This window comes from Cantharellus anzutake (genome assembly GCF_015039405.1).
Source record: "Cantharellus anzutake strain C23 chromosome Unknown EI90scaffold_34, whole genome shotgun sequence".
Taxonomy (NCBI): domain Eukaryota; kingdom Fungi; phylum Basidiomycota; class Agaricomycetes; order Cantharellales; family Hydnaceae; genus Cantharellus; species Cantharellus anzutake.
Genome location: NW_024066984.1, coordinates 260,278 through 274,807, shown reverse-complemented (window position 1 = coordinate 274,807; position 14,530 = coordinate 260,278). Strand labels below are relative to the sequence as shown.

Genomic DNA, 14,530 nt, shown 5'->3' with positions numbered 1-14,530 from the left:
GATCCTATAACTCCAGGAAATTCTCTGGAAATTCTGCAAGGTCCGGGCTCAGTGTCCACTTGTTAGACACAGGTCCGGGGTTGGCACCGAGGGTCACCGTTGTGGGCCGCTATAGGCCGTGATGGCTGTGATGCTGTGAACAAGGCCCAAGGGTAGGGCATTTGGCCTCAGCGACTCTAAAGGAGCACTGTGCCCCCTAGCTGTCTCTTGGCCCTCATTTCAGACTCACTGGGGTTGCCTTGCTGGGGTCAGGACTTGGGGAGTCATGGTCAAATTGATATTAGAGCTAAAGTACTATAATGTATCATACAGGATATATATAGGAAGGGGAAATGAATAGAAGCGGACCCGGGCCGAAGGCCGAAGGGTCCGGAAGCAAAAGGGAACAAAGAGCGGGGTTGGCCACACAGCGGCCAGCAATGGCCGAGGGTCAAAACAAACAATAACAGATAAATAAACGAAGGGGTGTAGGGCTGCAGTAGCGGTGTAGGAGGGACGAGCCAGTAGTACCCAAACAGCACTATATAATGGTCTACAGATGTTACCTGGGACCCGACACACAATCCCCTAGCCCCACAAAGCCCGTTGCACTTCTCCCATTATCTCTGTATTTTTTTGATATTTTTCCAGACCAGGTTACGACCACTTAGTTTCCATATCGGGCCGCTTTGACAGTATTTTCACTATAACTCCCCCAGTTCTTCTTCGATCCAGACACATTTCATATCGTTAGAAAGCTGCCGTCGAGATGAGTCGAACAAGTCCAGTATCGGGAGATTTGGTGCAGCCGTTGTGGAGATCGTCGAAGTCTATCGATTGTGTGGCCACACCCATATATTTTTTATGTTTTCTGTTGTTTTCTTTGTTCTATGTTGTTCTGTCCGTTTCTATCCGTCCCTAACACCGTCGGATTGCTCGGACATTAGCTTCGGTTATATACAAGCATGTATCTAGTATGAAAAGAGATCTTCTCCTCCTTCCCTGCTTAAGTGCCAGTCCAACAGTACTGCATCTGGGAGCGTGTGAACGAGTTCAGTTAGGTTTAGGGCGACGTTGAGAAGGCAGGACGCCTTGCTTGGCCCTAGGGAAGGTCCACCAGTTGGTTTAGTTGGTTTTTCACGGAAGTTAAGTTTTCCGGACCTAGTGTCAGAGACTGGATTGAGACGAAGGATTGTCTCTGTGGCAGAGGGCTTCGGCCTCAGCGACTCAAGCCAGGAGCACTGTGCCAAGTTACACATCTGTGCCCTAATTTACTTACTGGCAACGAGAACTAAGGGGGATCAACTCTAGTCGATTTTATTCCCGCTACTCTGTAGTGGGTCCTATGAATCTTTGCAACACGAAAAGCCTATAGCCGTGCAAGAGGTCCTTTATCATTGCCAATACCTCAGGTTTCCAATTCATTTTCCCTAGGTTACCAGGGTCCTCATTCGCAGCCTCCACTCTCGTGTCCCGCCTCCCAAACCTACAGTACTATCACGTTCAACTTTTCCTTTCTTGGTTCGTATCCCCCTCAATTCCATCGCCTCTGACTTTCGCCCCCAAATCTTCAAATCCCCAAATCCCCAATGACCGCGTCTTCTGTTCGTTGGCCCTTTTCCTTCTTATCTACCTGTCATGGCCATGCATTCCGGCCCGTTAGCCGCCCGTCCCGATGCCGCCCGAGCCCGTTCTCGCTATGCGAGCGTGAGCGCAAGCCCCAACCTCAGCCCTATCCTCCCTGAGGACTCCCTGCTCACTCCCTTGCTTTCCCCTAGGCTCCCCTACACTTGGCCGACTCCCCCACAGCCACACCGACCTCCCTGCCCCAAGTCCGCCTCTGGTACCGACCTAGCGTGACTCCGCAACATCGCCTACTCCGCTATGATACCATCGCCGCTACTGCGGCCCTACACCCCTTCGTTTATTTATCTGTTATTGTTTGTTTTGACCCTCGGTCATTGCCGGCCGCGGTGCGGCCAACCCCGCTCTTTGTTCCTATTTGCTTCCGGACCCTTCGGCCTTCGGCCCGGGTCCGCTTCTATTCATTCCACCTTCATATATATATCCTGTATACTACATTATAGTACCTTAGCTCTAATATCGACTTGACCACGACCCCAAGCCCTGACCCCAACAAGGCAGCCCCAGTAAGTTCGAAATGAGGGCCAAGAGACAACTAGGGGGCACAGCACTCCCTTTAGAGTTGCTGAGGCCAAATGCCCTACCCTCGGGCCTTGTCTGAGGCATCGGCGACCTTCGGTGCCCGACCCCGGACCAGTGTCTAACACTACCGATCCTCCATTTTCTGAGTCCACTGTTGTGATCGATGCTATCGAACATGGAATATATGATGACTCTTTACCGATCAACGACGCTATTTTACAACTTCTACGTCACATTGTCAATGGGGAATGCTACCACAGTCCCGTCTCCGCTTGCATCAATGTGTCATCCCAATGGGCTGACTGCGATGTTTATTTAGGGCGCGTGTTTGATTTTTTGCATTCCAACTCTGTGTCATACAATGTTTTGAAGCTTGTATGTAGCGCTTTGGGCGTTGTACCTGGCAATCAATATCGTGGGGCTCAAGTGGACTGCCTACAAATTATACAACATTTCATTTCCATACAGTCTCGATTCCCTGATCGATTGAGTGTACTGCGCTCATTTGAATGATTGTCCCGTGTTGATCTACTTGCCCTGTGTTGCTTCCATCGTGTAACGTATGATCACAATTTACAATCATTGACTCGAGAACAGTTGCAAACTGGTTTGTTTGCTCATTTAATCTGTGACATTACTTGCGACTTTGGAGTAACTGAATTTCGCTACCTTTGCTATTCAGAACCTGCCAGCGCTGATGTACAACTGGTTAATCGTGCAGCCCTAATTCACTGGATCGCGAGTGTTGATGTCCGGGATTGTATTCTCCGCCGACTCCTGAACCATTGGAAGTTGCCTTTCAATTCATCTGCAAACATGTCCTCCATGCGCAGATTGTTACTCCAACATGCAGCCAACTGTGTGGCCCCTTCAACTATGACAGCCAAGGCTCAGTATGCTGAGTGGAAACATTCATGCGCTACACAATGGCCTGAAAAGCTGTCACCCATTGCAAAGAAGCGCTTGTTGACGGATTTTTATTCTACACTGGGCCCCAACCGCCTTTCCTCCTTGGTGTGTGCCATATGTAGTGCAGCAAAGCTTAAAGTGGCTATGCTTACGGACCCTGTGGATTTGCACTCATATGATATCTCTCCCCTTCGACGTGAATATCCACCCACTGCCCCTCACCCTTTTCCCAACATTCCATTTCTGCGTGACATTATGCTATCCCCAGAAGGTGTAGTCCTCATATCGGACTCTTCAGTAATGATTCACATTTGCAAAGATTGTCATCGAAGTTTACAGCGAAAGCGACTGCCTAACACTGCGATAGCCAATGATTTATTTTTCGGGCCAATTCCATCCCAACTTGCCGATCTCACTTTGATCAAGGAAGCTCTGATAGCCAGGCGTCGTGCAAAAAGCTGGATAATTCACTTGCGTGATGACTCTTCTTCTTCCCATACCACTGGAGCTGCCTTCTCATCTGTGAGCCCAGTCTCTCAACGTGCACTGAAAGGACACATCATTGTATTTCCTGCTACACCTGAAGCACTTGCACCCTTTTTGCCACCACCATTGGAAGATGTGGTGGGGCGCTCCCCCTAGAGCTTCCTCTAGGGTATTTCTCGCATGTATCGCTGCAAGTCTCTTTCTCTCTGAGTTTTTACTCAGGGTACTGCTTAGTAGCAGTTCTTCATATTCCTTGATTCTGTCGGGGATAATATCTTCTGCATTTTTGTCCAGATGGATGTCCGCCGACACATAGTCGTCGAAATGCAGATCCTCATCCGTTGACAAGTCGTAGTACTGTGAGAGTGCATCTGCCACTTTGTTCTTGTGGCCTTCCACATATTTTATTTCGCAATTGAAGCTTGCGAAAAGGCTTGCCATCTCAGGTGTCTACCTGAGTTGTGGTTTTTTGCTTTGAAATATTCCAAAGCTTTGTGGTCCGTGATTACTGTGAATTCATGGCCTCCCATGAGATCGTCTTGCCATCTCATGAGTGCCTCAAGGACACCCAGTGCCTCGAGCTCGTAGGTGAAGTACCTATGTTGTGTGTTGGTGAACTTTTTGGACATGAATGCGGCCGGGTGGCAAGTCTGCCACTTTTCGCCTTGTCCAATTAATGTGCCCATGCCTGCTGGGCATGCGTCTGTTATGACCCAGATGTGGAGTTTGGTCCTCTCTTCTTCTGGGAGGCTTTCCAGTGGATTCCACTGGACGGGCTTCAGGATCGGAGCCCTGCATGCTAGACATTTAATCTCATCAAAGCATTTCTGGTGGAGTGGTGTCCACCTGAATGTCTGCTTGTTTGTCAGGGATCGGCCCCTGGCCCTGCTGTCAGGGCACCCAACCACACCCCAGAACCACCTTCCCAGACTTCCCCCACTTCCCAGACCTCCCCATCACTACATATCTCTCACAACTTCAGCCCGCATGTGAGCCCGCAGGAAAAATCACGTGGGTCAAGGCGAGCAACTCGCCTTAACCCATGTGACACCCTTTCCGAGTTGCTGGAACATGCTCGGCTTCTACCTGGAGTCACGTTATGAACTGTACAGTACACTTCCCTTTTATAGTAGCCAAGCGGGGAATAGGGAAACTTACCCTTCTTCTCAACTCAATCCCCGCTTAGTCCCTTCAGTGAGTTTGAGGAGCTGAGGACAGGGTCTAGCGCCCAACCACCCGGAACACCGCACACACCCAGGCCTGAGGTCGGGCTGTCCCTGATCGAGGACTGAGCCCTGACATTGTTTGAGCAGATTGTTTGCAGTGGTCCTGTGTAGCCACTGACGTTTGGCATGAATATCGATAGATATTCTACCATTCCCAGGAATCTTAGGACTCCTGTGTGGTCTACTGGCTCTCGCCAGTTGCGGATTTTTTCTATTTTATCCGCTTGAGCGTGGATGCCCTGTTCGTCCACACGGCTTCCTAGAACGTCTAGGATTGGGGCAAATGGCTGGAATTTTTTCCGGCTTATGTAGAATTTCGCCCCCTTTAGGCGAGTGAACAACCACAATAATGCTTTATTGTGGTTCTCCACAGAGCTTGTGCTGGTGAATATATCGTCGAACCAGACGTGTAGGCGTCTGCCTACTTCTCCTCATAGTTCCCAGGTCAGTGCACGCTGGAAGGTGCTGTCAAAAACCCGGGATCATAGGGGTAAATGCGTGAGTCCGGATGCAGGCGGGGCTCAACTAGAGGGGGATCCGAGAGCTCCAGTAGTGGGCCAAAGCTTCTCCAGGAAGCCCAGTTCTGCTGGATGGTACAAGAGGCTCTAAGAAGGATGCGGCCTCAGCAACTCGGAGGGAGCGCTGTGCCTCCGTTATGTCTCAGTTAGTCCTTGTATTTCTTATGTCTGAGGTATCTTGTAGAACGGGAATGGGATTCACTCAGAGGGACTTTGGGTAACATTTTAGTCAAGATTAGAACTGAGGGACTACAGGTTCTAATCTACAGGTATTTATAAAGGGGAATGGAAAGGACTTAGTCAAAGTCCGAATGACAATGGGACAACACTGAAAGGTGCCAAATGATACTGAGAGGTACCAAAAGGTCCCGAACGATATCTTTAACGGGGAACTGAGGTGTCGGAACAAGGAAGGCAGAGTAAGTGGCCGGAAAATGAATGGGAACGAGAAATGGGTAAGGGGGGTTAGCCGACTGAATGATAAGAAGAAGATAGTCGTGCTAAGAATGGAAGGTGACTAATAAGTGATGATGTGAGTGAGATCACCGAAGGATGTGGGTAACTCCGAAAGCGGAGTTGCATATCCGAAGGATGTTGGGTGACTCAAATAAATGAAATGGGTGGAGAAATGGTTTAAGGGTATGTCATGGGATGTCGGAGGTCCGTCGGGGTCTCGGAGCAAATCCGGAGTCTCCAAATGTTCTGACTCGGGACCGAGCTTCCGGGATGGGAGTGGCCAAGGTTCGGTGTGCCACAACCAGACCGGAGCTGAGACAGTCAGGAGGGAAGGTGACTTGGGGAGTGGGGAGGCATGGTGTAGGGGATGGTGAAGTTGTTAGGAAGGTGTGGTGTGGTGGGAGTGCACGGGGTCGGGATTCTGGGATATGACAGGTGCAGGGTGTGTTGCAGTCTCCTTGCTGCATCGTGTTCGAGTTGTATGTCCCGTGGGGTGTAGAGAATGTCATCCTATGGACGTCGTCTGGATCCACACATATTTGTTTGTATGCGTCCGACATATCGATCTTGGATCGGTATGTTGCTCTGGCGACTGATTCTTGGATCAGTTGCATGTCTGGCATTGGTGTGACGTCGAGGATCGTGTTTGAGTTATGATTCCTTGCATCTATTACCGTGCACAAAGATCCATCTGCTTTGCAGATACACAGTAGCGGGCATGCTCGCTTGCTGTTCGCGGGATACCACCATCCTGCTTTTACATAGCGATCTATTTTGGTCACTAGTGCTTCCTGCAGTGCTGCAGGACATCTCAGGGTGTTTCCCCGAAATTTCTTGTTCAGATCCTTCAACGGGATTCTGTCATATCCATACAATCCCGACCTCCGCCCCGGGCTCCCGGAACTCCGAATTCCGACTTCCGGAGCCCTACTTCCCTTCCATCACCTTCTCCCTGCCGACTCCCAAGAGGTTATCCCACCTCCGGCTCCAGCACCACCTTCAGTCCGACTCTGGAACATTCCAGGTCTGACCCCAACCTCGACACCTTCCAGACGAGTATGCAAAACCTATGCTCCCGACTCCAGACCTCCGCTCCGGAATCCCATTTGCGTCTCCATCTCCGGAACCTCCGGTCTTAGCTCCGACCTCGGACTTTGACCCCACCTCCGCTTATACCCATTGTATTGGTTAGCTCATTCCATTTAATTATGTTTGCCAATATTCCGGAGTTTAACTTCCGAGTTCGGACTTTCCGGACTTATGTCGGACCTTGCAACTATTGCATTGCTCCATTCAGTTCCGCTATTCTCCCTCATTCCTATTTGGGCTACTGCTTCCTTTCTATTCAGTCAGCTAGCCATTCCCCACTCCCAACCTCCTTCCTTCCTCCTTGGGCCTTGGCCCTTCACTCCTCCTTTGGGAGACACCATTGAGTCAAACCCTTGACCCTCGGTGTTGTTCCTCTTTCCAGCTCCCTTTGTCTCCTTTCGGAGTACCCTCGCTCCTTTTGATTCCGGACCCCTCCTTATATACAATGTACATAGTAACTTGTAACCTCAGTCCGAAATCGACCAGAATTCCCCCCAAGAGACTTTCCCTCTGCTAGATCCGAAATTAGGGACCCCTAGGACAACCAGCAATGGCACAGCACTCCGCCTGAGTCGCTGAGGCCAAGGTCCTTCCGCACTAAGTCTCCGATTCCACTCCGGAGTTGTCTGAATCCGCCCAGTTCTAACAGATTCAATGGTTCACCTCCCTCAAGGGAGGCATTTCTAATGGCGCTGGCACCATTACAGTTTCGAATTTCTCTCTCCACCACTCCCTGAGTATTTCGAACTCGGGGTTGTTCATGGAGAGGCCTTCCAGATGTGGTACGTCTGGAAGTTCTAGTCCTTCCGGACTAGGATTGGGCCAACCTTCAGGGTACTTTCTTTTGATTACCCTGAGGTGTGTTTCAATCCTGCCTCCCTGTCAGGGGGGCTTCTTTTTTGGTTGTTCTCGAGCTCTTGCTTGAGTTTTCCATCCATGTGATCTCATCACACGGTCTTCGCTTATTCCAAGGGTGTCTATGTTGCCCTTGTTCACCGTTCTCACTTTGTGGGACCGGAAGTCTAAGCTTGCCTGGTTTTTGTTTAACCAGGGGGCGCCGAATATGGCGTCATATCTATCGATGTTAATTACATCGAAGTAGTGTTTTTCTATGTGGCCATTAATCTCAACGTCCACGTTTGTTCCGAACAGGATCTGTGATCTTGTTCCTTTCGTCCCATTTGAAGGACGACTGGGTTCTCCAATTGGAGAATTGGGATGTGGACCGCGTGGACAAAGTCCGGCAATAAAGCGTCCGTTTCAGCTCCACTATCGAATAGCGCATAGGCTTTTATGCCTGCTATTTTTATGTGAGCCGTCAGCGTTCTCTTTGTTGAGAGCGGTGAAGGAGCGGAGCTGGATCACCTTATGTAACCAGTTTCCTATGTCCAATAACGATATTAGAGTTTGTGCTGATTTGCGTACTGACCGTGTTTTGGTTGCCAAATATATGATTGTTCACTGTCTAAACAACAATAAACACCCCCCAACGATCTCACCTGACGTATAGATCGTCTATGGATAAAATTCTATATTGACTTTACTATGATTTCTAGTCAATATTACACCTATATTTACCACTTTTCAGTAGGACGTGATTTTCCTGATAATTTACTGAAGGAAAACTGCTAATAAAATAATTCCGCAATAAATGTTACTCAATACAGGAGTGACCAAACTGCTCTTTCTATCGCTTAGAGTGCGTGCTAGTTATCTAGCAGGTTCAGGATCGCTCACTTTTCTCCTGTGGTGTGATAACCAAAAATTGCTGAGAGATTATTCAATTAAGAAGTCCCTCCACCAAATTCTCACTAATTCTCACTATGACACTTTTGTTCAGCTGTGTCTAACTGACCCTAACTCACGCTTAGAGTGACATGTTAGTTTTATATTAGCTAACAACTAATATTTGCTTTTATCTTTTGGAGCAAACGAACCAACCACTGGTGAGGAGAATTAAACTTTTATTTCTACCTGAGGTTTGAGAGGGGGCAGAAGCGGTGGCCTTTTATGCTTTTCAGAGGCCTCTCTACTCCCACGCCTCGCACTAGTTACATGTGCTACATTTGTATTATAGATAGTTCTAGAATGATATAGGGGCTTGGGCTGTGTAAGCTTAATAATGGACTTAGGACATGCCTCAGCAATAAGTAATTCATTTCTTTGTCTTTTGGGCCGATCTCAGCGGGATCTTGTAGCGCTGAAGCTATGCTCTACACCGCCTTAATTACGAACGGTTATCTTTAGAAATGACTCGGCTATAAAGGAACTTTCTAGACTGTTCTCTAATTGACCCCTTTTTGTGAAGCCACATCATTACTAATGTTCTAGAGCCTTCCCAATTAACTAACTGATCCGCGGACTTCTGAATCACTTCATGCTTATGATCCGAGATCCAGATCATCAATCATTCCTTTGTTCCGATTTATTTGAGCTTAAAATCAAAAAGTTTTGATGAATCATGGGAAAATATACAAGATCCGGTTTTTTAGCATTTTCTCCTCTTCTGATGCGATCAAAAACTGTCCGCCCGCGCCGGGGAATACTCTATCATATGGTATTCGGTCCGCCAGACTTCCGGGCGCCAATATATTTCCCTTGAGTCACATTACTTTTTGTAAGAATTAGCAAATAAATATATATGAATTATAAGGTGTTTCGCCGTTTGAGCGATATCTCCGTCAGTTTTGAAGCTTTTAGAATGAAACAAAATTGTGGATAAAGTTAAGAAACAGTCCTTTCAGATGGTAAAAAGATTACAGTCAAAAGTTTACTGGTTCCCGAGATATTCACATTTCTTTCCCAATGTTCCTTCTTATTCTGCTGTCTATGTGCTATTTTCTTGTTGTAGGGTTATATTCTTTGAATATTACACCTATGCCAAGTTCTAGGCATGATTGTAGTAGATTAAATCTCATACTACATGGGTGTAGATAATTTATAATGATCTAATGTTTGTCCAGTCTCATAAAGATCATGAGATCTGTTAAACATCTGAACTTGTCACCTGTTCGTTGACTATTCTGATAGATCATTGTTTTATTCTTTGAATATTATTTCTCCTACAGCGGTCTGTTTGCAGGGTATTTTTCTGCATCTTTTGAGATGCGGAATTTTGCATCAAACAAGGGGGACTGGGTTTTGATGGACTTTTGGTCCTTCTTCCCTTTGTCCTTGTTTTCCTTGGGTACTTTGGTGTATTTCCCCAAGGCATCTTTTCTTGGTGCTTCTACCAAGGCTTCGGCAACTTTTTTGTCTGCCATGTTTTCTAACTGGTGTGCTACAGCCAGTTTGATTTCGTAATTTATGTCATCATGATCGCTGATGAGTCGTCTGACTCTTCTTCTGTTGTGTTTGTGATCTCCATGGTGGCTATGCACCTTGGTTTTTCATCGCTCGTTGCATTGTGTCTTGGGTAATCTTTTGTTTGCCCTATTTTGACGCATTTGCCACAAATTGGAACTGACTTTTGGTCAGTTTTCCTCGAGTTTTTCGAGGATGTATCCTCTTTCCATCTGGGTTTCAGCTCTTCAGCCTTCTTTCCTGATGGGAGGGCTCTACCGTGGCTTGTGGTTGCCATGGTAGTTGTTCGGGTATAGTAACCTGATTTGTAGGCTGAAGACATCTTCAGCCCGTCGATTATCTCGTCTACACGAGATATTGCTTTTAACATCTCCTCGTTTGAGGAGAAGTCTGCTCTGATTCTATCATGAGCAATCATTTCCCTCTTCCATTCGAGGGGAATGTAGTTTAGGAACCTGGCGTTGAAGGACGCCTGGTCTGGCGGCGTCACCATCTGGGACGCTGCTTTGGACAGTTCTAGGTAGAACTGTTTTAGGCCTTTCTCCGCTTCGTATTTGATGTTGTGGTACTTCTTTGTCACGTTCAACGTGGCAGAGGCTTTAATGAAAGTTCTCATCAATATGTTGAGAACTTCGAGGAACATGCCCTCATCTCCTCTGAGGAGAGTTTCATCTCGGAGTCTTATTCCGAGGTCAAACACGGGTCCCCCTAATCCACGAATCAAGCAGTCCAGATGGACTTCATCGAATTGGGGACCTTTGCATCCTCGCGAAGTGAGGAATCCCAGTAGTTCTGTGAACCACTGCCAGAACGATTCCATGTCATTCTCCCCTGACCATTTCTTGTCAGGGAATGCCGGCCCATTTTTTAGGGCTTCAGGCTTCACTCCTTCTGGGTAGGGAGTGAGTATTCTCACTTCGGCCATTCTTATGGCCTTTTCGTACCATTTCTCCAGGTACTCCTCTTGCTCCCCTGCCTTTGCGGGGTCGCTATCCAATGGAGATCTCTCCTTTGGGGGGGTTTTTGCTGGGGGAAATCTTCCTCGCAGCGTTTCTTTGGTTTCAGGCGAATTCGCCTGAAGTTGTATTTGGATTCTCTCATTGTTTTGAGAGAGTGTGTTTGAGTTACCTCTCTATTCGAGAGGTCCGTTGTAAGTGGACATTTGGCCGAACCTTTGGTATGTGCCAATTCTTCTCCTAATCTCTGAACGATGCCTTCTTTCAGCATTGTCTTCTCCTATCCTTGGGAGAAGGATCTCCTTCGCGTCTCTGTCGAGTCGCTGATGGTATTCCAGTGTGCTTTCACTGGTGGTTCTTTTTGTGAATTTTTCACGAGTTCTATTTATGTCCCGGACCATGGTCCAGGGGTGTTTATTTGTTTCCTCACTTTTTTGTGAGAAGTTTATTTCCTTCAGCAAGTCCATCTGTTTGCTGATTTTTTCAGTCAACACGTCAATTGCGTTGGCCATTCTTTCTAGAGTTATCTCTAGACAAGCCGTACTATTATGGTTCGTTTCCTCGATCTTTTTTTGGATCAAGTTTATCGCATTTATTATGTGTGATTCCTGGTTTTCCAGGAGGAAGTTTGGTTGGGCGAGCAGAGACTCTCCCCAGTTGACATTACCGCTTCTGGGGGTTCCAGAATGGGTTCTTGGAGTGAACACTCCACACTCGCTTTGTTTAGGCGAGGCCATTGCGGAGGGTGCTTCCCTTTCATAGAGGGGTCTGTTTGCTAGTTTTTCCTTACTTTTCCGTAAGGCTTCCTCAGCGAACTCCCTCATTTCAGTTCACCTCCTCTTCATTATCTCAGAGACCTCCTCTGAGGTTGGCGACCTTGCCTTGTCTGGCATGGTGTGTGGGAGTGTAAACAGCGGAAGTTCTTTTGGAGCTTCCACACTCTGGGAGATCCTGCTCTCAGGGCTTATCTTCGCACCTTCTCGGGCTTTCAGCCTGAGAAGAAGTTGGTCTTCGCTTTCTGTCCTCCATTCGGACGGAACCTGGAACAAGTCCAGTAGTTTTTCGGATAGCCGACGCGGGGGCTCTTCCCATTGTTTCCCTTTGTCTGCCTTTGGGGCTTGACTTGGGGACATGAGGGGGGACTCCAGGGGATAGTTGGACCCTGGAGTTTCCTGCGACTCTATCTGATCAGCTTTTTGGGCTGATCGTTCAGCGCTTACGCATTTATCGCACAAGTCGATCACCTTGTGAGGAGGTGAGGGATCTTCCCCAGCTTGGGTTAGATCGGTATGTCATGGAGTTCTGGGGGTATTAGGCCCCGCACTTACTCCACGTAAGTTTCTAAAACCTTCAGGGGCCAGCCCTGAGGTGGTTGCTAATGCCGGATCGTGTTGATCCTCGTCATCGTCTGACAACGGCTTTTGGTTTGAATCTCCCATGATGGGAGATTGCGGTTTCTTAATGAACCGCTTGTTTCTTTTTAGCATCGCTGCAGATGCAACCTTGCCCTTGCGGGCATGTTTAGGCGCCATGGGCGCTACCGAGTCAGATGTTAAGATTTGATAGTTGTTGTGGGTTGTGTTGTAAAACACACCTCATACACTTAAAAAAGTGTGAGGTCTTTGGGTAGCTCAGCACACAAGGCTGTAAGTGATACAAGTATGTGTATTTTATGGTGGTGTGTAAGCAGTTACCCGGAGGTTCCCGCTTACCCATGTGACTATATGTATCTAATTACATGTGGCTCAGGGTTTGGGGCTATTGCCCTGACAATCACTGAACACCCATGCACTGTATTTAGGTGTACGACCCTTTGCCTTTGGTACGGAGTCTTTGTGGTCAGCATGTTCGTGAAATGCATAATAGCCTATCATCAGAAAAGTGAGGTTATGAGAGTATAACTTGATAACTTAAGGTAACGTCGCACTGGCCACAATTCAGTAAATCGGTTCAAAAGGATCAACCATGACCCCCAGCGTGTGTTCCCATACATCACAAGTTCCAGTGGTTTAATGGATACCTTGGCACAACATTCTCTCAAATAAAGTTTTTGTCAGGGACTCGTCCGGGGTCGTGGGGGCCTGGGTGTAGCGTCCGGGGCTGAGAGCCTGGCAGGGGGCAGATCGGGTGTGCGTACTGACAGGCCCAATGCAGGACAGTGGTCCCTGGCCACTTAGACTGAAGTGGAAAGTTGAGAAGAAGGCTACTTCGGTTCCCACTTCAGGTCCGTTTATATACATGCGGCTTAGATCACATGACGGGTGCCACGTCACCCTCGCACACAGCCATAACCACCCAGGTATCTCCATGGGAGATCCTGAGGGCATCCAGTGCAGGCACGTGTACTGGGCACAGCGGGAAGTCGCCTGAGGTGCCTGGGCTGGGTACATGGTGGGCACGCTGCAGATGGGTCAATGGTACATTGATACAAAGAAGGTCGTCCATGTAGAATAAAGAGAGAATAAAGAAGAAGTAAGATAGGGAGAAAGTGAGGAGGGAAGAATGAGGAGGGAGGAAGGGAAAGGGGGAGGAGGTAAGGAAGGGTGGACAGCGGGGTACCGGGTCAGGTTGGGCCAGGTGGAGCCGGGTCAGGTGGGTGTGCCCTGACAGTTTTGTGCCACGTGACTTTCGGATCTGTTGCAATTGTATGTCAGATTGGGATATTGTCGCAGTAGAATCATACTCACACAAACAATTAGGGCCCGGATGTGGGACAACAATGGCCCAATCAAAGTGCCCCCATCCATAGGAATCTCAAGTCCACTTGTGGCCAGCTCAATCTCATCATCATCACCAGTATTGCCACCGAGAGTTTCTACAAAATCATCAGTATTGCCAGTGAGAGCACGAATAAATGCTTGTTGTGCTAAGTTGACAATATGGGCCGTGCATCTAGATGATGCACTACTATGTAAGCTGAGAGTTCAGCATGACAAACATGATGAACCTAACACGGTAACGGCTTGCATCCCATCGTGTGTTGTGTTCCTCACTAAGAATCTCACTCATGACATGCATTGCTGCATCATTTGTTGATGCATTGACGGATGTAATGTACCCAATCTATGAGGTAATTATGTTGAATGATTAGTATCAAACTTGGATGAGTAGAGAATTAGTTGAACACTTGCCTTCATCGTTGGTACCATTTTAGTGATCTCTGCCAACAATTTATTTGCAATATTTTCGCCCATGTGAGGTCCATCAAGCTTGTGGAAGGACATTAGCTCAGAGTGGACATTCCATTCACTGTCCAAGAAGTGACATGTTGTACCAAGAAAACCCCTCATAGTTGCAGAGGTCCATGCATCGAAGGTGAAGTGAACAAGGCCAGGTGCTTCCTATAATCATATAGTAAATACATATCTATGAGTGACTCCCATGCGATGATGACATACCTGAAGTTTACTGTTCAAGTTTTTTGTGACAGTTTCTGCATGTG

The 14,530-nt window shown here is 47.8% G+C and overlaps 1 protein-coding gene across 1 annotated transcript; it reads left to right on the top strand.

The window, feature by feature from the left end:
- Positions 1-3,021: 3,021 nt before the first annotated feature.
- EI90DRAFT_3125779 (uncharacterized protein) lies at positions 3,022-3,696 on the top strand (the record flags this gene model as incomplete). Its single annotated transcript, XM_039063867.1, has 1 exon — positions 3,022-3,696. One exon carries the CDS (start codon positions 3,022-3,024, stop codon positions 3,694-3,696), a length of 675 nt encoding a protein of 224 aa, XP_038914402.1.
- Between the last annotated feature and the right edge of the window lie 10,834 nt (positions 3,697-14,530).